Consider the following 24,116-nt stretch of genomic DNA (forward strand, 5'->3'; position numbering starts at 1 on the left):
ATGGAAACTGTCAAGTTGTTATTCATTCTTTGCCAAAAAAGAGTTGAAAATTTGAGAGTTGTGTAGTTACGTACTATTCATATTATTATTTAATATGGTTCATCAATATATAGTGCCACGAATCCTTTGTTTAGATGAATACTCATATTTGTGATTTGTGAAATTTACGTAGGAGTTCTCTTAATGTTTTCTCCAAATGCATCTTGGAGATAGTTTATTGTCAAAATTTCATAATCATGCATGCCCAATACAGCTTGACAAGGGATTGTTGTCCTCGGTGGGGGAAACTATTCTTGTAATGCACCATCAAACGCCTGCTCCAAAAACATTGGTAATTGGAGAGTGGATGATGTGGCTTTATAGGCATACTTTTCATTTAATAACATATAATGAGATAGCAGCAGATGATATAGTTTAATAAGAACAAAGTTTTGTGCTTTGGAAAATTATGTTGTAATTACAATAAGTTTAAATAAAACTAGTAATATTATTTTTTATACGTTTAATTGATCTATGATATATTATATGATAATAAAAACACATATGAGAAGTAATAATGTTGCTTTGGAGCACTAATTATTATTTAATAATAGATAATGAGATCGTTGATGATGTAACTCAGTTAAAGCTTGCGTTCTAGGTCTAACTGTTTCCCTTACCTGACTGAAAATCTTCCCATGGTCTGGACACTTTACCCAAAGTCTCTTCTAGCTAGTTGCCCACCTTCCCCTTTGAACCTTTTAAATAAATATTGGCTAGAGTAAAGATGCTTGTATATCTTCCAAGATTAACCGAAAGTGAAGTACTTGTGCACATATTCAATTCATCAAAGTACTCTGTGTGTGTGTGTGTGTGTATATCACTTTTTCATTATAAGGTGGCCCATCCTTCTATCCATCCATTCCCAGATAGTTAACTAATACCTTTAATTATTCTCTCTGATCAAAATCGTTTGATGATGTTTACTATACGTTTAGTTTGACAGCACTAGCTAGGTTGATGTTGCCCTTTGATGATGCGTATCCTTCATGTGTTGCTTTCAAAAGATGTCAGCACGCAGCGAAATTTTATAATTATTGGCGAAAAATAATCGAGTCGGCAAATCCCTTCTTGGTATGGCTGTGAAAATATACAGTAGTACTATTTGCTAGTTTAATTTCTTAGCTCATAATAAACTTATAAAGGGGAACATGGAGTAGTTGGGAGGCTTAGATCCAAGAGATAGTTGCAACTATATATATGCAGTGCATCCATCCATTGCACTAATTAAGTTGGTGCATCACATTGTGTAGTTGGAATAGAGTAATTAATACCAGAAGAGGATGCCTGTTAGGGGCGCGAGAATTACGTGTGCCGGCCTCCCCCCTAGCTCATGATATCTCTCACACATTTCATTTTCACTACAATTGAGCAGGTTTTTGTCTCTCTATCTAATCAAAGGGCCGGATCCATCATCGTCAAGCTCCAAAACGCATTGTCATGATTTGATCATAACTTTTTCATTCTTCTTGATTAATTTAAATATTTTGTGCATGCTGTACATGTAATTTGTAGATTAATGTCTCTGAAAGAAGGTGATGAGTTTTTACAAATTAGATACGTGGTGCACTTAATAAACTCAATCCTCAAATGAGGCTGGATTCCAACTTGGTTTATTTGATGCTGGTGGGGTTTGATGTGACGGACGGATTGATTTGCATGACGCGCCTGAATAGAGTCATTAATTTCAATAGTATAATATGATAACTTAATAAAGAGCTCTATCTATATATATATATATATATATATATATATATATATATATAAGCTGGGGGGAAAAAAAAATTAATGATGGAGTTTATAAAAAGATAAGATTTTGCCCCCCACTTATTATTTTCCTCGACGGGGAAAAAGGGCTTGCTTGCTGGTTGGTTGAAGTGCGTATACTTGAACTATGGACGGTACTATCTCTTTATAATTATAAACTAGTTTCACATACACCTCATCATGTAAACACTTGGAAGACAATGATGTTTCAGTGCAGCAGGGTCATGAAATTCAACACCCTAACCCTATCCCCCGGCCCCCACAAAATGTAGTACCCGCTCCCGGATGATCCATCATAAACAATCTCATTGGGATCTTTTTTACTTCCAAATTAAACACACAGAATTATAGCTATGTGTGTCGGCCTAGAAAGATCATCATCAGGGAGTACTCCTTTTTCTTCCTAGCATTAAAAAGACTAATGCGCCCCATTTTCTAGTACGTACTGCATGAGATGGGGAACATGATCTTCTTGATCACGGCCATCCTGCGCGCGCATCATGTGGTGCAAAGTTATAACTCACTGATCATTTGAGGCCGCTTCCAAATTAAATGTTGCTTATTAGGCTTTCCTTGATTTCTCCCTAGCTAGCTAGCTTCCTCGGCCATACCGATTTAATTTTATACGAAAGCATGAAAAGAAAATTGAATGTCCAGATTTTCAAGCGCAAGATCGATCGAGCTAGCTAGATCAGATCACGAAAAGGTTGTACGTACGTACGTTTGACATCAAAACATGATACGTGTTGACCATGCAGCTAGAGGGGAAAAACAAACATTAACAACTTTGACGTAAGTACGTACTTCATTAAATTTCTGTGGATTAGTTAACATGAATATTGCTAGCTTCCTCAGATTATATATAGATCAGATCATGCATGCATAGTAGTACTGTTGACAGACGACACATGAGATATATAATTCCCTCACCCATGCGCGCATGCATCTCGATGATGGGCATATATAATGGCAAATTGTCATCAATTAACCAGCTCATGTTTTATCACAAATTAAGGCGCACTTCACACACACACACACACACTATATATATATATATATATATATATATATATATATATATATATATATATATATATAATCGATCGATCCAGAGCTCTGAATTATGCTTTATGTACGGACATGGCCCATGTTCACAAGTACATTGGGGTACTACTATTACAATTAATGAGATGAATTCGATCGTTAAAAAAATCAAAATAAATACATTAATTAGTTGTAAGCTAGACATGTAATGAAATCGTCACTGATCATGTGATCATCTTCTTTATCATCATCATGTACGTACGTAGACTTAATTCCTCTAATTAACTAGCATGCATATATATATATATATATATAGCATGAGTACTGGCTTTTGCATGCTAGATAGATATATATAAATTTATAATTCATATATATGTGGGCGTCGGTGCATGCAACCAAATTTAAAACAGGACTCATGATCTCACGTGCCCTTCACGTGTTATGAATGAACACTGGCAGCTTTTTATTAATCTTCATGAATTAATTAAGAAAGCAAAAAGCTTTTTACAGTACTAGTACTAATCAATTGCCTGATGATCATTAATAAATATCTTGATAATTATGCTGCAGCTGAAAATATGCTGCAGCTACTCATGTTTCTTTGAAACCAATCAAAAATAATCATCATCAATTACTACATTGCTGCTCAATTTAATTAAGCATGATCATCATCCTAATTATTAACTTAATTAGAAACCTACCTAGAAACATATGTGTATATATATATTTATATATATGTATGTATCTTCTATATATCTTCTCCTTTTCTATAATGATGACATGATGAAATTACATGTACAAAGCTCAAACTTATTTCTCTGTTATCATATTGTATATACACGTACGTACGATGAATATTATATATCCACACACACACACACACATATATATATATATAAACTGAATTTCTTTTTTTCTCCTGATCATAAAGAAAGAAGAAAAGCAAAAGGATTTAATTAAAATCTTCATACAAGTAATGAATTAAAGCTGCTTCCAGTATATATCCATTTGATTTCTTTTCTGATCTCATAGGTGGCGGTCACTACCTGAGAAATCATGATCAATGGTGCAATGGGTTCGGACCGGTGGGGACATGACGCTTTTCAACCCCATAACGCGGATCAATCTCGCTCTCACCAGCCGGCTCCTGCTGCGCCTTAGCTGAACGTTTCCGGTGGTGCCCATGCTGCTGATCATCATGTCGTCGTTGATGTTGTTTTACGAACGGCGTGAAGTCAAATTTGCTGGCTAGAACTTTTCTGCTGCTGATCAAAGGGTGAGGAGAGAGCGATGATGACGAATGGCTCATATTGGTGGCGATGTGTTTGTCGTTGATGATCTTGGAGTACTTTAAGCGGTAGAATTCATGAAACAGGAAGAAGAAGAGAGAGAACCGGAGAAGAATGAGAATTAATTGAGGGAGTTTCAAGGCCATGGTGGAGGAGGAGAAGAAGGAAGATCAGGGTATATAAGGAGAGGAAGCATGGAGCGGCTATCTAGCAATGAATTAATGAGGAAATTAAACTCAAATAAGGGGAGATGAGTTTGCAGTAGTAGATGGAATATTTTCGTTGTTTGACAGCTTGAATATTAATGTAATGAAGTACTGATATAAGATATGAAGGACGGTTGAAATCTGTGTGTTTTTGCCTTCCATGTGAAACAATTGAGAGAACCTTTTTATGCTTATTTATTGAGAGAGACAGAGAGAGATGTAGACCCTTTTCCAATGAAAGTTCCTTAGAAATAAAGGAAGAAAAAAAAAAAAGGGAGAATAATTAATATCGATTGTCAAACCTTGAATTATGTATGATTGTGCTTATTATTAGCATCTTGAATTTTTTTCTCTGTCTCTCTACAGGTGCTGCAACATATGATGCATGATTGGGTACGTACAAGGAATTGCAACAAATTTAATGTACGGTACGTACGTACTGGGGAAGATGCAATCGTTATATATATATATATATATATATATATATATATATATATTTATATAAGTGAGGGCTGGCCCACAAGGCTCGAGTAGTTTTAGGGCCCGAGGACAAAGGGTGGGCCGGACCAAGTCAGTCCGAGAGGAGAAGCAGTCGGGCAATATGCTCTTGCTAAAGGATGGAATGCAGAATTGTCTGATGACACTATTGGCCGACAAGCCCAACACGCGAGGTCAATGACAATCTTTGTCCTTGAATCCCAACATCTAGACAGGCCCAAGGAGTGGACGCATCTAATCGGGGTCACGCCGCATTTAATGAAGGGCGGAAACCAGCACGCCACGATAGGGAGCCACGCCGCATTTAATGAAGCCTGAGGCTAAGCACGCCATAACGTGCCCCCTGGGTTGTCAGTGATCACCACAATCAAGTCTGGCAAATCTTTTGCACAACAAGGAGTTAATAGGGACACACAGCCTGAGTATTGAGTGATACATCCACAATCCCTTTCCCAAAGATTGGTCCCAACCAGTTATATATACCCCCTCCCTCAACGAGGAGAGGGGTTTAGACTTTTTGATACTTTGATTTCATAGTTTCATAAGGAGATCGCATACTAACTTTGGTATCATAGATATCCCTCACCATCCTGAATCTCTCATTTATTCATAGTTCCAAGTGGATGAACTGGGTCACCTTGGAGTTGCTCAGGCTGCAAAACACGACATCAACAGTGGTGTCGTCTGTGAGATCCTTTTTCCTATAGTAACGTGTCCTTTGCATGCCGACAACCACACGTTCCCAAGCATCACGACAAGAAGAAGAACAATTCGAAGCGATGGAAGCAAGGGCCAATGAGAGGAGTGAAACCATACAGAAACTTATATAAAAGGTAATGGCTCTCCACTAGGAGAATGCCACTCTATGGAGAACCGAAGTGGGATTGGAGGGAGATGAGCCTAGCTAGAAAGCTAAATTGCAGTGAATCTTGGAGGAACAACTCCGAAGAAGAGAGGTGTATAATGCACCTCGAGCTCCGGGAGCTCAGGGATAAATATGCCGAAATGGCCAAATGGATAGGCACGTCGTCCTCAGTGGAACAACTGCTCACTAGCACAGACCTGCTGTATAGCACCGAAGTCATGGCGGTTCCTCTCCCCCCGATATTCAAAGTTCTGCAAGTGGATGCATACGACGGGTCCATGGACCCTCTAGAGCACTTGAAAACATTCAAGACCCACATGACCCTGCATGGATTCCCAGGAGAAGTCACCTGCAGAGCATTCCTGCTCACATTGAAGGGGGCGACGAGGGCTTGGTTCGGATACTTACCACCCGATACAATCAACAGCTTCGCCGAGCTGGTCTGTCTCTCCCTAACGCAGTTCATGGCGAGCCGGAAGAGGAGACGCCTGACCGCCTACCTCATGATAGTGAAGCAGCGGGACGATGAGAGCTTGAAATTATAGCTTTCTCGGTTTAATCGGGAGTGTATGACCACAGACGACCAGGATGAGAAGATCACCCTGGCAGCCCTGTTGGGGGGATCTGGCCCCAGAATCCATTCATGACCAAGATAGCCTGGAGAACCCTCACAACACTAAGGGAGTTTATGAACCGAGCCGATGGCTTCATTAATGCTAAAGACACCCTTAAGGCCTTGATGGCTCCCCGGAGGACCGAGCTAGAGCAAGCGTACAAGAAGGCCGCTGGACAAAAGGGCGGGTCAAAACTGCGAGGGGGCAAAAAAGGAGCACAAGAGGCCAAAAGAAGGGGTAAAGCGTCGGCTCAGGCGCACGACGGGCCCCATGCACACATGAGCTTGGCCATAGAAGACAAATGAGCCCCAAGTCGGCGGAAGGAGCCACATAGGGGCCAGGAGAGCCGTAAGTACTGCGCCTACCACTTGACAGACCAGCACAGTACTGAGAACTACTATACCTTGAAGCAAAGGAAGGAGGCGTTGGAGGGCCTACTAGCCCAGCAACGGCTGACGGCTGACAGACAGGAACGCCGTGAGGACGGTCATCCGAGGGCCTAGTAGAGTGAGAGCCCAAGGAGATGAAGGCCTGGGAGAGAGGCCCGAAAAAGCCAGCGAAGCCGGAGCCCAATGAGGGAAAACAGTCCAGTGGGTGAGATCCTCATGATCATAGGAGGATACGCTGAAGAAGGTTCCACCTCATCGGCTAGGAGGGACCACGCTCGAAGGGCCCAATACAAGGAGGTGTTCACAACAGCAACTGGCACCAGGAAGCATGTTGGGGGAATAACGATAACCTTTAGTGAGAAGGATGAGGAAGACCTCCTCCACCCCCATGACGATGCGTTGGTGGTTACCGTACAGATCACCAACTTCACTACCCGAAGAGTCCTCATCAACAATAGCAGTTCAGTGAATATCCTATTCTGGGAAGCTTTTATCAGGATGGGGATCCACCTGGACAGACTGCGCCCGGCCCCGACACCGCTCAAGGGCTTCAAGGGCAAACATCGTCTAGCCTATAGGGGCTATCATGCTTTCTATCCTAGACGAGAAGGCCCCCAGGACTTCAGCCATGATGGTCGACCTTCTAGTAGTAAAATCTCCATCCTCGTACAATGCAATACTAGGCTGCCCGACCTTGAACAACCTGAGAGCGATAACCTCACCTATCACCTCAAGATGAAGTTTCCCATGGACTTAAGGGTGGGAGAGGTCCGCGATGAGCGGGTGCTAGCCCAGGAATGCTACACCCGAGAGCTAAGACATGAAGTTAAAGAAGTCAAGATGATTGGGGAAGCGGGGGAGGCACCCGACCCACCTTCACCTTCGACCTCTGGGACCTCTAGAACCGCCGATGCAGGGATGCTTTACTTCTCCCTAAACGCACAGAGGTCATCATGGGAGACCGACGACTCCCAACTCCTCCCGGCAAAGTACAAAGGTTTAGCGCTGGAAGAACTTTTTGGGACCATGGTAACGACTGAAGATGGCGGAGGAAGTGAAGACGAAAGGCACAAAAAGTTCAAGGAACTCCATGTCGGGTGCGTAAAAGGCACGGGCCAATGCACGGCACAGAAGGTGGGGAGATGCCCCCACCAAATCCAACCGTCGGGAAGTCCGAGGTGCCCTCAGGCGCTAATGATCGCAAGTACGTGCCTGACGAAGACGCAGTAAGGACGTTTTGAATTCTCACCACACGTGTGTGCTCGAAATTTGTGGGGTATTTTGAGGGGAGTAATCCCTAGGGCCGAGACAAGACAAATAGGCTTGGCCCACAAGGCCCGAGCAGTTCTAGGGCTCGAAAACAAGGGGTGGGCTGGACCAGATCGGCCTAGGAGGTCTGAGAGGAGAAACAATCAGGCAACACGTGCTGGCCAAAAGATGGAAGGCAGAATTGTTTAACGACACTACTGGCCTACAGCCACAGCGTGCGAGGTCAAGGACAATCTCTGTCCCTGAACCTTGGCATTTGGACAGGCCTAAGGAGTGGACGCATCTGACCAGGACCACGTCACATTTAATGAAGGGCGAAAACGGGCATACCACGATAGGTAGTCACGTTGCATTTAATGAAGCCTGAGGCTAGGCACGCCACGACGTGCCCCTTGGGTTGTTGGTGGTCGCCATGATCAAGTCTAGCAAATCTGTTGCACAACAAGGAGCTGGTAGGGACACACGGCCTAAGTACAAAGCGATACATCCACAATTCCTTTCCCAAGGATTGCCCCCAACCAGGATATATACCCCCTCCCTCAACAAGGGAAGGGGTTCAGACTTTTTGATACTTTGATTTTATAGTCCTTATAAGGAGATCGGATACTAACTTTGGTCTCGGAGGTGTCCCCCACCATCTCGAAACTCTCATTTCTTCATAGTTCCAGGTGGACGAACTGGGCTGCTGTGGAGTTGCTCAAGCTGTGAAACATGACATCAACAACCAACTATTACTATATATTTGTAAAACTATTTTGTTCATTTAAGGAGAAAAATAACATGAGCAAAACTGACACTCAAATCAATCTTGCATCGTCGTATAATCGATGCTAATTACTAGTAAGGCATTTGCAACTCCTATATTTTGATATCAATTAGAATGATCTCAATTAAACTAAAATGACACTAAAAGCTTAAAACAACTAATGGAAAACTTGGGAATCAGATATAATTAATATTACATTTTAAGCCTAATGGTTTGTTTGGGAACACAACTGCTCTCATATATTCTCAAACTACTTCATTATCATTCACAAATAGTTCACTACTATTAACTACTATTTCACTACTATTCCCAAATAATCTAAGATACTCTTAACATCCAAACAGTGCCTAAGACTCATGTTTCCAGCTCGAATATCTCCATTTTGGGGTCTTCCTATGTTCATGTTACTATTGTTAGGTCTAAAAAGCTTTTATTGGTCAAGTGGATTCCACTCTGTCTTGGTTTGTCGAATTTGAATATTGATGGAGTATCTAAAGACAATCCTAGGCCTATAGGTTGTGGGAGAGTTTTACATTATCATAAATTGTTATCTTACTTTATAGGTTTGGATACTAAAACTTTTGCAGAATTATCTACGTGAAGCTGGATCTTGTTTTAAGCTATCATTTTAGTGTTATTGCGGGGTGTAAATCAGTTCAGTCCGGGAGGGGTCCATCATTTTCCTGGATCGGATCGAACCAATCACCCCTAGTGAACGGGACCGGACCGTTAGCTATCGGTCCATATCGCTTTTGACTAGTTTCCAATGGGGGCCCAATCATATAAAAAAAACCCATCATTCTTGAAGTATACAAAAAAGCTACAATGTGTACTTTCGGCCAATTAGTATAAAAAAGTCCGCAATGTTTATAATTTTGAATAACACAACTATTTAACTTTATTTACACATTTTTTACTTAAAAATAGTCTAAAAAAAGTTGTTCAAATTATCAAAATTGATAATTATATATTAGTTAATTGATGTTAGTTAATTAATAATTATATATTTTATATTGTTCATAATATAAAATTACATAATTCACTTATATAACTACTATATAAATTAATATATATATAATTTATAAAATATATATTTGTAGTTTGGTTGGTCCGACAGAGGTAAAAGCTCCACCACGGGACCGAACCAAAACTCATTCGGTCTCACAAATAGAGGACCGAAACTGACCAAACAAATTTTCGGTCTAGTCGATTTTTCTGGTTTGTAGCAAAAATTTTACACCCCTAAGTGTTATTGTGCTTATCATGTGGAATTTGGCTCTCTTACTATTTATTGACTTAATAATAATTTTCTACCCCTTGGTTTTATTCTTTAACCTCATTACTTCTTTTTATATAAAGTATTTTTTCGTTATAGTGAATGCTTATCAATAAAATTAGGATAGCAAAATATAACTAACGTTTTGCCCAGCTAAAAATGCTTAAAGTGAAACTTGCTAAGGTAGTGAAGGGTCCACATCACAGTCCACATAAAGATTTCGGTTGATCTTGCTTGATTCGGCCCAATAATCATTTACACCCCCCCCCCCCAAACCCAGCCCAATCGTACTCTTGGCCCAATCATTTGACAGAGAAATACGACGCCGGTCATCCTATAAAATCAGGAAAAAGGAATCCAAATCTCTCAGAAAACTGATCATTCGAAGAAGAAGAAGAAACAACAGCTCCGAAGATGGTACGCAAATTTCGTCTCTCTACTTTCTTACATTTAATATTTCTAGGTTGTTTCGTTTGATTCTTATCGATTTTGTTGCAGTAGCTGTTGTTTCTTATTAAATTCCTCTTCAAGATGACAATACATGTTAGGGTTTTTTATTTATTTCAAAGACTCCTAGGTTTTGGATTTAGATGCGTTTCGTTTGGGGTTTTCTTCATTTATTTGTTTGGAATTTTGATTATTTCTTTAATTTAATATAAATTAACGGTTTGATTTGTTTTCATGAGTAAAAAAGGGATTAGCCGATCTGATACGGATTAATTAGAGCTCGAATGATTGGGAAAAAGTCATAATCAATAAGTCCCTTACTTTTGTTCTATAACTTGAATTTTTTAACTTTCTATTGGAGATGATCGGGTAAATTACACGAGATGTATGCTTGAGAGCACACTTGCGGTTACGGTATTATTTGTACGCTGAATGTTCTGGATCCTCTGATTTCACAGCCATGTGATTGGAATTGATTAGATGATTTTGGCTGTGGTAGCATCAGAGTTCATTTTTGAACGATAGCTGAGAATTATCTTCCGAAGATGCAACATGCTTGAAAACATTGAGTTTGGAGTGTCATTCTTCTTCTTCTTCTACCAACCAAAGAAATCTTTTCTGAATGGTTTAAATTATCTTGTCATTGTTGGTCTAGCCCTTTTTTTTATAGATAAGAAAAAAATAGATTAAGACAAGTAAATAGATAAGAAATTTTTCTATAGCCAATTTTTATCGATAAAAAAATTTATAAGAAAATTTTATTAAGACGAGTAAATAGGCATGGCCCAAGTATACAGGAATATTCTATAGCCCTTCGAGACTCATCTTATGAAATGGGAAGCAATTTAGATATAGTAGGATTTTTCTTTAGGTGTGTGATGGTTTTAGAGAAATTTACAATTAGCTGACTTTACTTTTGCGAGATCCATCGTAAAATGTTAGAAGTGTTTACAGCCATTACCTCTGAATAGATGATAGAATTTGTTATTTGAAATTGTTTTCTACATTTCCATATAGAACATTATGCGGCACTTACATGATAGTTTTCCACTCTGTATAATGTGGAGTGGTATGGTGCTTCTCTCTCTCTCTCTCTCTAACTTGTTAATTTACACAAAGCAATAGATATTGAGCTCACGATCTCATCCTCCATCCCATTTTTATGGGAGCAGGAATGCTGCTCAAATTTTATTTCCCAAGAAACTTTACTCCCATTGTCAATTTTGCTTTTGAACAAAGTGCTGGGATATCATAATTCCTGCATGACTTTGAATCGTAATATTCTAGTCATTCCTTGGACTGCAAATGATTCTTTTGTGTTTCCTGAGTATTTTTAAAACTTTTCTCAAGCATCTTATCAATTCGTTGAATGTGCTAAACTTGCTTTGCTTGGATTTCTGCAGTCTTCACTTGCAGCTGCTAGAGCTGACAATTTTTACTATCCTCCAGAATGGACCCCAAGCCAGGTATACTTTAATAGTGGTTGCTCTATATCATTATTAGATAGCTTTTGATGATGCATGAGTTATTTAAATTGTCACAAATGTTCTTCTTTCAGGGTTCTTTGAACAAGTTTCATGGTCAACATGCGTTGAGAGAGAGGGCAAGGAAAATAGACCAAGGCATATTGATTATAAGGTGATGCATTTTCTCAAGTTTCCAATGGCATGCCTGTCTCAAAAGCTTAAATTTGTAAAGATATGTATATGGTTTACTGACTTGTAAACTTTGTCTGATAATGGAAAAGGGTAAACCCCGACGGCTTAGAATCTGCTTGCCACCATCTTCTCTTTGAAGGTCTTTCTGTAGGCTTAAGCCTCTGTTTGAAACAGGTGTTTGACAACAAGAGTTTTGCCTCCCACCCTATTCTCTTTGCAGGCCTTTCTAGGCTTAAGATTTTCTGTATCAGACTCGGGCTCTTTTTCCTTGATCTCTGTCTTTTTCATCTCTTTATCAAGTTTTATCTTTTGTTTTTCTTCTCTCTTTATTTTGCCAACTCTCAATTGTTTTTTCCCTTGCTTCCAGGTTCGAGATGCCCTTTAATATATGGTGTGGTGGATGCAATTCTATGATTGCTAAGGGTGTTAGGTTCAATGCAGAGAAAAAGCAAGTGGGAAATTATTATTCGACAAAGGTATCTTTTGCAATTGATCATGGGTACTTCTCTCTGATACAGGAATGCAAGGACTGTGAACAGATTAAGGATTATGTTCAATCATGGATTTTATTTTGAAGATGAAAGCAAACAAATAGACACATGATTACTTTTCATCATATTCTGCTGATATGCATCTTGTCCAATTTAATCTATCTTAACAAGCAAGTTTATTTTTTATTGTGAATTAGTGTTCAATATCTTCTGGTCACAGTGTAAGCTCATGAGAAAGCTAATTTTTTGGTGTTTCCGCCCAGAATATTTTCAATTGACACTGAATATCCTTTTTGAGTCTTTCAGATATGGAGCTTTACAATGAAGTCTGCATGCTGTAAGCATGAGATTGTTATTCAGACAGATCCAAAAAATTGCGAGTATGTGATCATCAGTGGGGCCCAACGGAAGACCGAGGACTTTGACATTGAGGATGCAGAGACCTTTGAACTTCCTGCAGATGAAGGTTGGCTTGGAATCTTTTTCTCCCAGTTATTTTGTTTATATAAATCGTTCGAAGTAAATTGCATTTTTATGGAACCCATTGTTATGCACTTCCGATTCCTGGGTAGACCATAAATGGTTTTTAAAATCTTGATGTAAAGACAAGGGCTTAATTAGTTATCATGTCATATTTATGCCCCTATTTAGGATGCTGTTTGTAATGTTTATTGAGAAAAATTCTAACACGGTTCTCCTTTTCCCAGAAAGGGGTAAACTGGCAGATCCATTTTATCGTCTTGAACACCAGGAAGAAGATTTACAGAAGAAGAAAGAAGCTGAGCCGGTGCTGGTGCGTCTCCAGCGAGTATCTGATGCCAGGCATTCAGATGACTATGCCCTCAACAAGGCTCTGCGGGCGCAACTAAGAGTATACTACTGAGCTCATAACGGCTCTTCATTTTCATGTTTCCTCTACCCACTTATCAAATAATCTTTTTGTTTCTTCTACCTGTAAATGAAGTTGTTCCTCGCTTTCTGATTTTCGCAGAATCAAAAGAAAAGAGTTGCTGAAGAAGAGGCTGTTTCAAGGAAAAGGGGCCTTGGCATACGACTGCTTCCAGCGTCTGAAGAAGATGCTGCCAGTGCAGCCCATGTGAAGTTTTCTTTCAAGTTTGACAAAAACACAAAGGATAAGCGAGCATTGATCAAAGCTGCTCCAATCTTTCCCAGGTCATCTGGGTCTTCCATGTCCACTAAGAGACAGATGGAATTAGAATCCAAGCGAAGGAAAATCAATGCAGCTGCGGCATCTGACTTGCTGGCTGGCGTATATAAGCCTTCATCATGGTCACGGGGTGCTGTTACTTCAGGGAGGCGCAGGTGAAGTTCAATAATAGCAAAGACAATTATCGTTGACAATTTACTAGAATAATGGGACCTTTTTTTAGTGAGCTTTAGAACCATCTGGTGTTGATTTTGCTTTCAGCATATATTCCTGTTCATGGTGGAAATGGAGCGTGTACATATATTAGTTAGATCTACTGCTTGGTTATAATCTTTCACACTTGGTGTTTCATTGTGTTGTATTTACGAGCTCTTACAACTCAGAATGTTGCTTTTTGATCTTTTGTAATGTGAAAAAGAATGAAAACAACAGAAGGTTTGGCGGTGATAGTATTTGAGACATTGTTTCTACTTGAATACGCTGCTTCCATTTTCACTGCCTCTTGTTGTTTCCCGCAAAAGGCAAGCATATAATCATATGATGTGTTCATCCCACAAATTTATTGGGAAACAGCATCTGGATGAGACATTATAGGAATGAATCAAATGGGTATATATATATAAGGTCATACAGGTTCAAACACTCGGGAAAGATAACTTTATGCCCCTCCAGTCTTGCAGTAGCCTACGTATGATTACTATGTTTTTTTGTGACTTTTCTTATAAACCTGTGATTTATTGTCGTTGGGATGTCTGGCAGACCCATGCAATGGGCGCCGTTTGGATGGTAAAAGTGTTTTATCTCATCTCATCATTATAATTTTTTCAAATTTTTATACAAAATATTATAAACAATTCAATTTTTTAAAATTTCAAAATAATAATAATATTAAAAAATAATATTTAAATAATATTTTATTTAATTTTTAATTTTAATCTAAAACTATTTTATCTCATTTTACTATCCAAATTGCACCTAACTCGAAGTCGAAGCGATTTGAAAGAAACTCTGTTATGAAGAGGAAATGCAAACAGATAGAAGGAAAAACCTTTTTTATATTTCCAGAATATATTGCTCTGTGTACAGACTTGAGTATTTATAGTATTTAAAAACCTAACAACTTCTCTAAGGAATATAATCGAGTACATGCTGTGCATTACAAATAGCAGAGTATATTTACAGAGTTGGTTACAAGCTGTCGGCCATAATACAGTGTATAATCATGTAGTGTTGTGGCAGCACAGCAGCCATACCTAGAGGGTAGGCACCAGCCTATTCTAGGTGATTCCAGAAGCTATTCGTTGAGGAGTGTCCAGCGGAGCAGTTGACGTGGTTGTTCTTCTGGAGGCAGCAGCTGTGCTGGAGTTCTTGGATGCTGAAGTGGATGGCTCAATACGCCCCCGCAAGTCTAAAGGTGTGTCAACTACTGTGAGACTTGTTCGCAGTAAGTGAAAACGAGATGAAACAATTGGTTTTGTAAAAATGTCAGCAATTTGATCTTTGGAGTGGAGGAAGGCAACTTGAAGTATTTTTGCAGCGACTCTATCACGTACAAAGTGGAAGTCGATTTCCATGTGCTTAGTACGGGAGTGAATAACAGGGTTGATGGAGAGATAAGTGACACCAAGGTTGTCACACCAAAGAGTTGGGGGTTTGGGAAGGAAAATGCAAAGTTCTTTTAAAAGAGATTGAACCCAAAGTAATTCAGCAGTGGCATTGGCTAGAGCTTTATACTCAGCCTCGGTGCTTGAGCGAGCAACAGTTCGTTGCTTTCGAGAACTCCAGGAGACTAAGTTTGGACCAAGAAAAATACAAAAACCACCGGTAGAGCGGCGGTCATCAAGGCAACCAGCCCAATCCGCATCAGAGAAGGTTTGTAGCTGAAGTGAGTTGGATTTTTGAAATAGAAGACCAAAATTCAGAGTGTGTTTGAGGTATCGAAGTAGTCTCTTAACTGCTTGCCAATGGGGCATTTTTGGATTATGCATGAACTGTGCAATTTTGTTTATGGCAAAAGCAAGGTCTGGTCGAGTTAAGGACAAGTATTATAGAATGCCTACAATACTTCTGTACAAGGTTGGGTCAGTGAAGGTGGGCGTATCTGAAGTGGAAAGAAGAGATGAGGCAGTCATGGGAGAAGTTATACCATTGGTAGACAACATGTTTGTGCGAGCTAAGAGATCACGGATGTATTTCCGTTGGGACAGGTGAATGCCATTGGATAAATAATATACTTCCAATCCAAGAAAGTAGGACAATTTTCCTAGGTCTTTTGTTGAAAAAACAGAGGCAAGAAATTTGATCAGTAGTTCAATTTGTGTATCATGAGAACTGGTGACAATAATGTCATCTACATATACAAGCACATCAATGAGAACAGACTGGTAAGAGTAGACGAAAAGAGGGGTCAGATTTGGATGGGATGAAACCATATTCACAGAGTTTGGAGCTCAGTTGTGCAAACCATGCACGAGGTGCTTGCTTAAGGCCATAGATGGCCTTTTGCTAGCGACAGACATAGTGTGGGTGGTCGGGGTGAACAAAACCAACAGGTTGGGACATGTAGACAGTTTCGGTCAATTCACCATGGAGAAAGGCATTAGAAATATCTAGTTGTCTAAGAGGCCAACCATGGGAAACAACAAGGGAAATCACTAACCGAATGGTGGTGGGTTTAACGACGGGGCTGAAAGTCTCAGAATAGTCGATTCCCTCTTGTTGATGAAAGCCATTGGCGACGAGTCTCGCCTTGCGACTTTCAACGGTGCCATCTGAATGATGCTTAGTCCGAAAAATCCACCTGCAACCAACAATGTTAGAAGAAGGGGAATGGGGAACCAATATCCAAGTTCAGTTTTGAATGAGAGCTTGGAATTCGGTGGTCATGGCGTTTCGCCATTCAGAGAACTGAGATGCCATGGTAAAAGAGCTTGGTTCCTCTGGAATTTCAAGAGATGAAGTTAGGGCTTGTTGTGGTGGGGGATATGGAATTTGGCCATCTCGAAAAAGTTTGGGATGGGAGGAGTTTGTTTTGGATCGGGTTATAATGGGTGATCGAGGTGGTGGTATAGGTTGATTATTGTTTGAGGATGAGGGAGGCTGGCTGGTTGAAGGAGTAGGGATGAGAAGGTGAGGGTTTTCTATGAGCGTGGGATGAGATGTTGACGAGGGGGAGGAGGGTGAAGAAGACGATGTGTTTGGCGTAGAAGTTGGGCTTGAGGAGATTTGTTGGGATATGATAGGAGACGATGGGTTCGGGGGTAAGGTTAATGGGCCTGTTATTGTGTTGGTGATAGATGGGCTGATATGTAAAATTGAAAGTAGAGTATAGTTGGGTTGGGAAAATGTAGTAGGTGTTTTCTTGAGTTTTTCATACGGGAAGGAAGTTTCATTGAATATGACATCACGCGAGATGTATTGTCTGTCAGATTCAACGTGAAGGCATTTGTACCCTTTGTGAATGGGGCTATAACCAAGAAAAAGACAAGATAAGGAACGAAGATTGATTTTGTGATTATTGTAGGGACTAAGATTGGGCCAGCATTCAGAGCCAAAAATCTTGAGAAAAGAATAATCAGGTTCTCTTTTGTAGAGAAGTAGATGGGGAGATTTGTTTTTGAGAGATAGAGAAGGGAGAAAATTAATGAGATGGGCCGCGGTTTGGAAGGCATCTACCCAAAATTTATATGGAAGAGAGGCCGTTGCTAAAAAGGTAAGGCCCGTTTCAACTATGTGACGGTGTTTGCGTTCAACCACACCATTTTGTTGGTGAGTGTGAGGACATGAGAGACGATGGGATATCCCTTGAGATTGGAGCACACGGGTCAGGGGTCGAAACTCTCCTCCCCAATCACTTTGAATATTTTTTATTTTAGTGCTGAAGAGGCGCTCAATGTATTTTTGAAAAATGGTGAAAACAGATGTGGCATCACCATTTGAAGCTAAGAGATAGAACCAAGTAAAGCGGCTAAAATCATCCACAAAGGAAATGTAATATCGAAAACCGTCCCTTGATATATGAGGGGATGGACCCCAAACATCCACAAAAATTAAATGCAAAGGTCTCAAGGACCGTGTATTTGAGGAATGAAAAGATAGTTGTTTACACTTGGCTAGAGGACAATTTGAACAAAAAAACTTGTGTTGAGACGGAACAAAAGGCAAGCATTTTGTGCGCAATATGCGAGAGACAAGCTGAAGATTGGGATGTCCTAGCCGATAGTGCCATTGTGCAAGAGTAGTGCGTTCTCCAATAAAAGCAGCAGGAGCAGGTAATGAGGAAGCTGGAGGAAACATGTATAGACCATTATGGGTTGGGCCCTAGAGAAGTAACTTTCCCGTCTGTTTGTCCTTCACAAGAAAATTAGATTTATGAAACTCAAAGAAAACATAGTTGTCATGACAGAATTTTTGTCCAGAGATTAAATTTTTGGTGATTTGAGGAACACAAAGTAATTTCTGAAGTGAGAAAACAGAGTTTGAGGAAGAGATTTTAGAGTCACCAATATGTGAGATCCGGAGAGCAGCACCGTTTCCAACTTGAATTTGTTCAAACCCAAGATATGGTTCACTTGAAATGTTGAGGTTGTGAAGGTCCGAGGTTATGTGATTTGTTGCGGCTGAGTCAGGATACTAGTGTCTGTCAGAGAGCTGTGGTGAGCTAGTGTAGTTTGCCGAAAGAGATCGAGGTGGCTCAAACTGATATGCCTGGTCAAATCTATGGTAGCATTGAAGTGCTACGTGGCCCATTTTATTGCAGACCTGGCATGTGGGTTTGTTGGTTTGTGAAGTAGAGAGGGGAGAAGATGTAATGGTGCGACCTCCACGGTTACGGCCACCCCGATAATTGTTTCGACCATTACCACGATAAGTGCTGCGGCTTCCACGATATGCATTTTGAGAAGAGAAGGAGGTGTTAAGATTTGCAGATAGTGTTGGGAGGAGGCCATGTTGTATGGAGGTAAGTGATACTCGGCTTTCAAAAGTGAGAAGTAGATTGAATAGCTTAGAGGAGCTTATAGGAGTGGCACGAGTTGTCACTGAAGTGACGAAAGTATCAAAATCAGAGGTGAGGCCATTGAGCAGATATGAGACTACCTCAGAGTCTCGAAGTGGTTCATCGGTAGCAGTCATTTTGTCTAAGAGGAGCCGAACTTTTCTGTAATAGTCGGTTACTAATAGAGAGCCTTTTCTCAGATTAGTGAGTTGATGACGAATTTGGAAGATTTTGGCTTGAGATTGTGAAGTGAACATGGTGTCGAGGGTGAGCTAGAGTTCACGGGATGTCCGAGAGGTAATAGGTTGAGCCAAGATTGGTTCTGTGAGAGATGAAAGGAAGGCACTGAGAAGCATTTGATCAGTGCGACGCCATTGAAGGTAAGCTGGATTTGGTTGAGGAAGTGAAGATCCAGTTGGAGACGGTGATACTGCAGGAAGAATATGTGGGGGAGGAGGTGTGGAACCATCGATGAAGTGATATAGTTCTTGGCCATGGAGATAAGGAATGATTTGGGCACGCCACATTAGGTAGTTATCAGAAGTTAGTTTTACGAAAACTATGTGGGAGAAGTTGCTGGGGAGTTGGAAGGTAAAAGGATGAAGAAGATCTTTATCAGAGGAGGAGCTATCGGAAGCCATGGAAGGAGAGGAAGAAGAAAAAGAAAATGAAAGGAAAGAGGACCAGGTAAAAAAAAAAGACGTTAGTCGCAATTGGCTCTCTGATACCATGTTATGAAGAGGAAATGCAAACTGAAAGAAGGAAAAACCTTTTTTATATTTCCAGAATATATTGCTCTGTGTACAGACTTGAGTATTTATAGTATTTAAAAACCTAACAACTTCTCTAAGGAATATAATCGAGTACATGCTGTGCATTACAAATAGCATAGTATATTTATAGAGTTAGTTACAAGCTGTCGGCCATAATATAGTGTATAATCATGTAGTGCTATGGTAGTATAGCAGCCATACCCAGAGCGTAGGCACCAGCCTATTCTAGGTGATTCCAGAAGATATTCGTTGAGGAGTGTCCAGCGGAGTAGTTGACGTGGTTGTTCTTCTGGAGGCAGCAACTGTGCTGGAGTTCTTGGATGCCGAAGTGGATGGCTCAATAAACTCTGAAAGGGAAACTCTATGGTAGCACTGCAGCACAATTTTGGATTGCAATTTATCGATCCCTCAAAAGTTTTAAACGCTTTCCAACGTACTCTTATCTTTGAAAATATTGTTATTTCTAGTCATCTCTGTTTCCGGGTTGGGTTGGTAAAATCTCATTAACCAAGAGAGGATCCAATAAAAAAAAGTTACAGGGCAAGACCACAGCATAGCATAACAGATACTACACAATCAAATTAAGCAGCAGACTGCAGTGGTGTGTATATATATATATAGCTCAAAGCAAAGAATTCACAAGTATATAATATAATGATTAGATGAAGATGTAAGAAAGTTTACTCCATTCCAACACTCCCAAATACACAGTAGTACCAAATAAGGTCGCTAGTCAAAACAGAATTCAGTACTCACAATGACAATTGTATATCACAATTTGAGAGGAAATGCAAAAGCAAAGCAGCTAGCAGTAGTCCTCGCAACAACAATAGCCAAGCATGCATCTTTAATTAGGTGGAGATCATCATCGAACATCCTTTATAGAAATTAAGACTAGGTCCCTTGAATGTCAATTTGCGATATATACCAACTGAAAAAATCGCTGTTCTTCTCAATCTATCATTAAGAACATCCACCATTAATTATCTTTACAATTTTCAAAACTTTTCAAATGTTAAAGTTTACACAAGTAATAATTTTGCTGGACAATTTACTGACGGGCTACCTCCAGGTATCTTCAAAGCGGACCACTTGTACATGCCCCCCTTAAACCCCGTTTCCGCCATTGTAATTACTAATTGCTGATCTTCAAAATGAGAACAAAAAATAAATAAAAAGCAGAAAAGAAAGCAGCCAGATATTATAATCACATTAAATGTACTCTTAGATCTTCTTGTGCTCTGTTTGGATTCCCCCTCACTTTTAAGCAGCATGGATAGCTCCTCCGTACAACCTATAAAGCCTGTAAACACCTAACACTGCAATAAGATCACGCAATTGAGCCAAAACAAGAAAATCAAATCCAAATAACTAACTTTTTTTATCTATTGAAGAGCCCCTTTCACAGATATATATGTTCACTGCCAGTACAAGAGTCGTCATTTGGGGTGCTCTTGCCTCTCAGTTGTCAACGTTAACATCTCTCTCTCTCTCTGCAAAGGCTCGGGTTTTAAGTTTTTGAACGTAACACAGGTATCTCTTTTCCGGGCTTTTAGCTCCATCATACATACTGTCCCCTGAATGGTCTTCTTCACTAAGTGTTTTTGGTATTTGGTTCTGTGGGGTTTCTAGTTCTGGCTGCACCTTCGTACTTCCATATTCCGGTTCGGGACGAAAGAATCGGCGATTCCACCCCAAGGATCATAACGGCAACCAATCTAGGTCAGTAGCTATAGCCTAATCATCCTACTTTCTTAATTTTAAGCTGATCATCTCTTTAATTCGTCTCTTTGTAATTCGTAGAACTTAGTGGTTATGATGATTTTCATGCCTTTTTCTTCTGAATTTTTTTCCCTTTTATTCTTGTTTGTTGTTTCTTCTATTTCTTTTATCCTTATAATGCCTGCATGCGTATACTTCTGAAAATAAATGAAAGTGATACCTAGAAATGCATGTTTTTTAAACACTTCCATCGAACGGTCGACCTTATCGGACCAAAACATTTACTACTCTCACGGGGACCCATACCTCCTCTTATCATCATGTATGTGTCCTATGGTAGAGTCACTAGTATCTATGTACCAGAAGAAATTAGGCCTTGATTGAGTACTGCGATTTGAATATATCTCCCTTCTTATCTGCTCTCTCTGGCCAAACTTCTGCTGCATTGTACCTTCAGTCAGCATCAAATATTAGTCATGGCCACTGGCCTACTAGCTAGTTCTCGGAGGCCAGACGTTCAACTTCATTCATGGGATTCCATTTCTTTATTATAATTATTTTTTCAATCTTTTGTTTTATTTTAGCAGAATACGGTATATATAGGTTAGATTGCCTAGGCTGTGTCTTGTACGAGGCAAACATGTTTAACTCTCATAAACAACTTTAAAGACTAAAGTTTATTAGAAAAAAGCTTGTATCAGTAGATCAAGTTTTTGCAGCCTCGAATTCTTACTAAGCCTGGAAAATTTCTTTTTAATTTACTAAGCCTATTTTATGGAAAGTTGGACCCACGTCGACCACGGGACTTTTTTTCTGTTTTTCTTTTCTTTTTACCTCCAATCTTTTCAATCAAGCAGCATCATGTATCTCCTCTGGTTGTTCGTCTGCAAAAAGTGAACGATAATAAAAGGTTCTGTGGCTTCTGCATTATTCATTGTTACCGATACCATCAGTACTTAAACGGGCAACTAAAGTTCTTGCTTTTTGATTAGCAACTAGACTGCAGGTGTCGTGTCTGTCGCTGGGTGCATCATTTCCTTACTTTTAACGTCAATCTGATGAAACTACAGTTGCTTTCATTAATACACTGGCCCTTTGCTATTATATGTAATATTAAATTTATATATATATATATATATATATTGTAATTTAGCTCGACTTAAAAGCAGTAAAAGGTGTTCAAATTACTCTATATCATGTCTATGTTATATATATAAATAGGTAAACACGATGGATCTGCATGCTAAAGTAGCGTAGATATGAGAGATGGGCTCGTATTGAAGTTGCAACGTTTGATTTATAATGTACATTTGATGTAGGTCGAGTCAGAGATCGAATTATTCCCACATGATGAATACATATATTGTTGTACGGGGTAAATGGCTGGCCAATATTGAAACAGGCTCTTCACCAAAGAACTTGCTAGGTACAATCACCATCTATATATTAGTATCTCCTTAATTAATTGTTTCTGTCTTTGCTTCTTCCTTGTCCATTAATTTGAATTTCTAACGAATCATCTTCCATCTCTCAACTCTCAAATGGAGCAAAAATGCATATACTTGCACAAAAACAAACTATCTTCTTCAAATACTAGCAACATACAGACTAGCATCACCAGCATCCATCTATTTATAAATCTATTAATCATTAATCCATATATATATATATATATATATATATAGCAGATAACCTTCTACGTACGTCAATAAACATAAAAAAGTATCGATATTTAGAATTTCTTTATGTAACTGTACGTACGTATGAAGATCTAGTGATATACTTGTAAGTTAATGTAGATCAATTGAGGACCCAAACTCCACCCTGATACCGTGAAACCCCTGTCACTTCCCAGCAAATTATAGACCTTTCAGCCCGATTGGAGAGGGTACAGATAATTTTAGATAAAAATTAAAAGTTGAATAAAATATTATTTTAATATTAATTTTTAATATTACTAATATTTTGAAATTTAAAAAAATTAAATAATGAGATGAAACCGGGACCCAGTCAAAACCACGAGCGATGACAAAATTAAGCATCATGCTCTTGCCTCTCAGTCACTGCCATAAAGCACCGCATGCAGATATCTATGATCTCCGTGAATATATTGGTGCTCAAAGCCAGCCAGCCAGCCCGCCCGCCCCTCCCACCACAAACATGCACGCACTCCATGCAGCACAAAGCACCACACACAGAGTTAAGCCACGCACGAATCAGCGCAACTCGAATTGCGTACCTCCGCCATAAGGATTTGAGCTCCTGATCTGCCACAAACCACGCCACGCGTCCTGTCACCATAACAAAACCACAAAACAAAGGAAATTAGGAAACTCGAACAAATTATTAACCCGCAAACGAAAGAAAGCTTGCCACCGAACAATACAATATATATAGGGAAAATGCTAAACGTCCCGCTCCCAACGGAAATACTAAGCGTTCCGCTCCCAGCTCCCGCTGGGAGCTACAACTTGCATTAGTGTATTTTTTTATGTGTTTTGTTTAGGTTTTTTTTTATATATAGTTTTTTTTGATAATTTTAAATATTTAAAAAAAATAAAAAAATTCATAATATTATTAAAAAATATTTTCTCAATCATGAAGTTAGTTTTTTATATTACTCCGTAATTAAGAAAGTATTTTTTAATATTTTTTTTTTTACTTTTTGATTAAAAAAATATTTTTTAATAATATTCTAAATTTATTTTATTTTTTAAAAATATATAAAAGTCTTAAAAAATCTATATAATAAATAATTTAAAAAAAAAACACTTGAAAGAACAATGCTAGACCCCAAGGAGCTCCCAGCGGGGGCTGTAGCACCATCCATATATATAGT

General features: G+C 39.4%; 2 protein-coding genes across 2 annotated transcripts; one reads left to right on the plus strand and one right to left on the minus strand.

The window, feature by feature from the left end:
• Positions 1 to 3,910: 3,910 nt before the first annotated feature.
• LOC121243058 (CLAVATA3/ESR (CLE)-related protein 12) lies at positions 3,911 to 4,285 on the minus strand. Its single transcript, XM_041141120.1, has one exon. It carries the CDS (start codon positions 4,283 to 4,285, stop codon positions 3,911 to 3,913), a length of 375 nt encoding a protein of 124 aa, XP_040997054.1.
• A 6,062-nt stretch (positions 4,286 to 10,347) lies between these two features.
• On the plus strand, positions 10,348 to 14,235 carry LOC121243200 (coiled-coil domain-containing protein 130-like). The gene is made up of 7 exons (XM_041141279.1): positions 10,348 to 10,439; positions 11,873 to 11,935; positions 12,028 to 12,107; positions 12,495 to 12,603; positions 12,925 to 13,084; positions 13,326 to 13,489; positions 13,610 to 14,235. The coding sequence occupies exons 1-7, from the start codon at positions 10,437 to 10,439 to the stop codon at positions 13,943 to 13,945; spliced, it is 915 nt and encodes a 304-aa protein (XP_040997213.1). The 5' UTR covers positions 10,348 to 10,436; the 3' UTR covers positions 13,946 to 14,235.
• Positions 14,236 to 24,116: the final 9,881 nt, after the last annotated feature.

The sequence above is a fragment of the Juglans microcarpa x Juglans regia genome, chromosome 8D (genome assembly GCF_004785595.1).
Source record: "Juglans microcarpa x Juglans regia isolate MS1-56 chromosome 8D, Jm3101_v1.0, whole genome shotgun sequence".
NCBI lineage: Eukaryota > Viridiplantae > Streptophyta > Magnoliopsida > Fagales > Juglandaceae > Juglans > Juglans microcarpa x Juglans regia.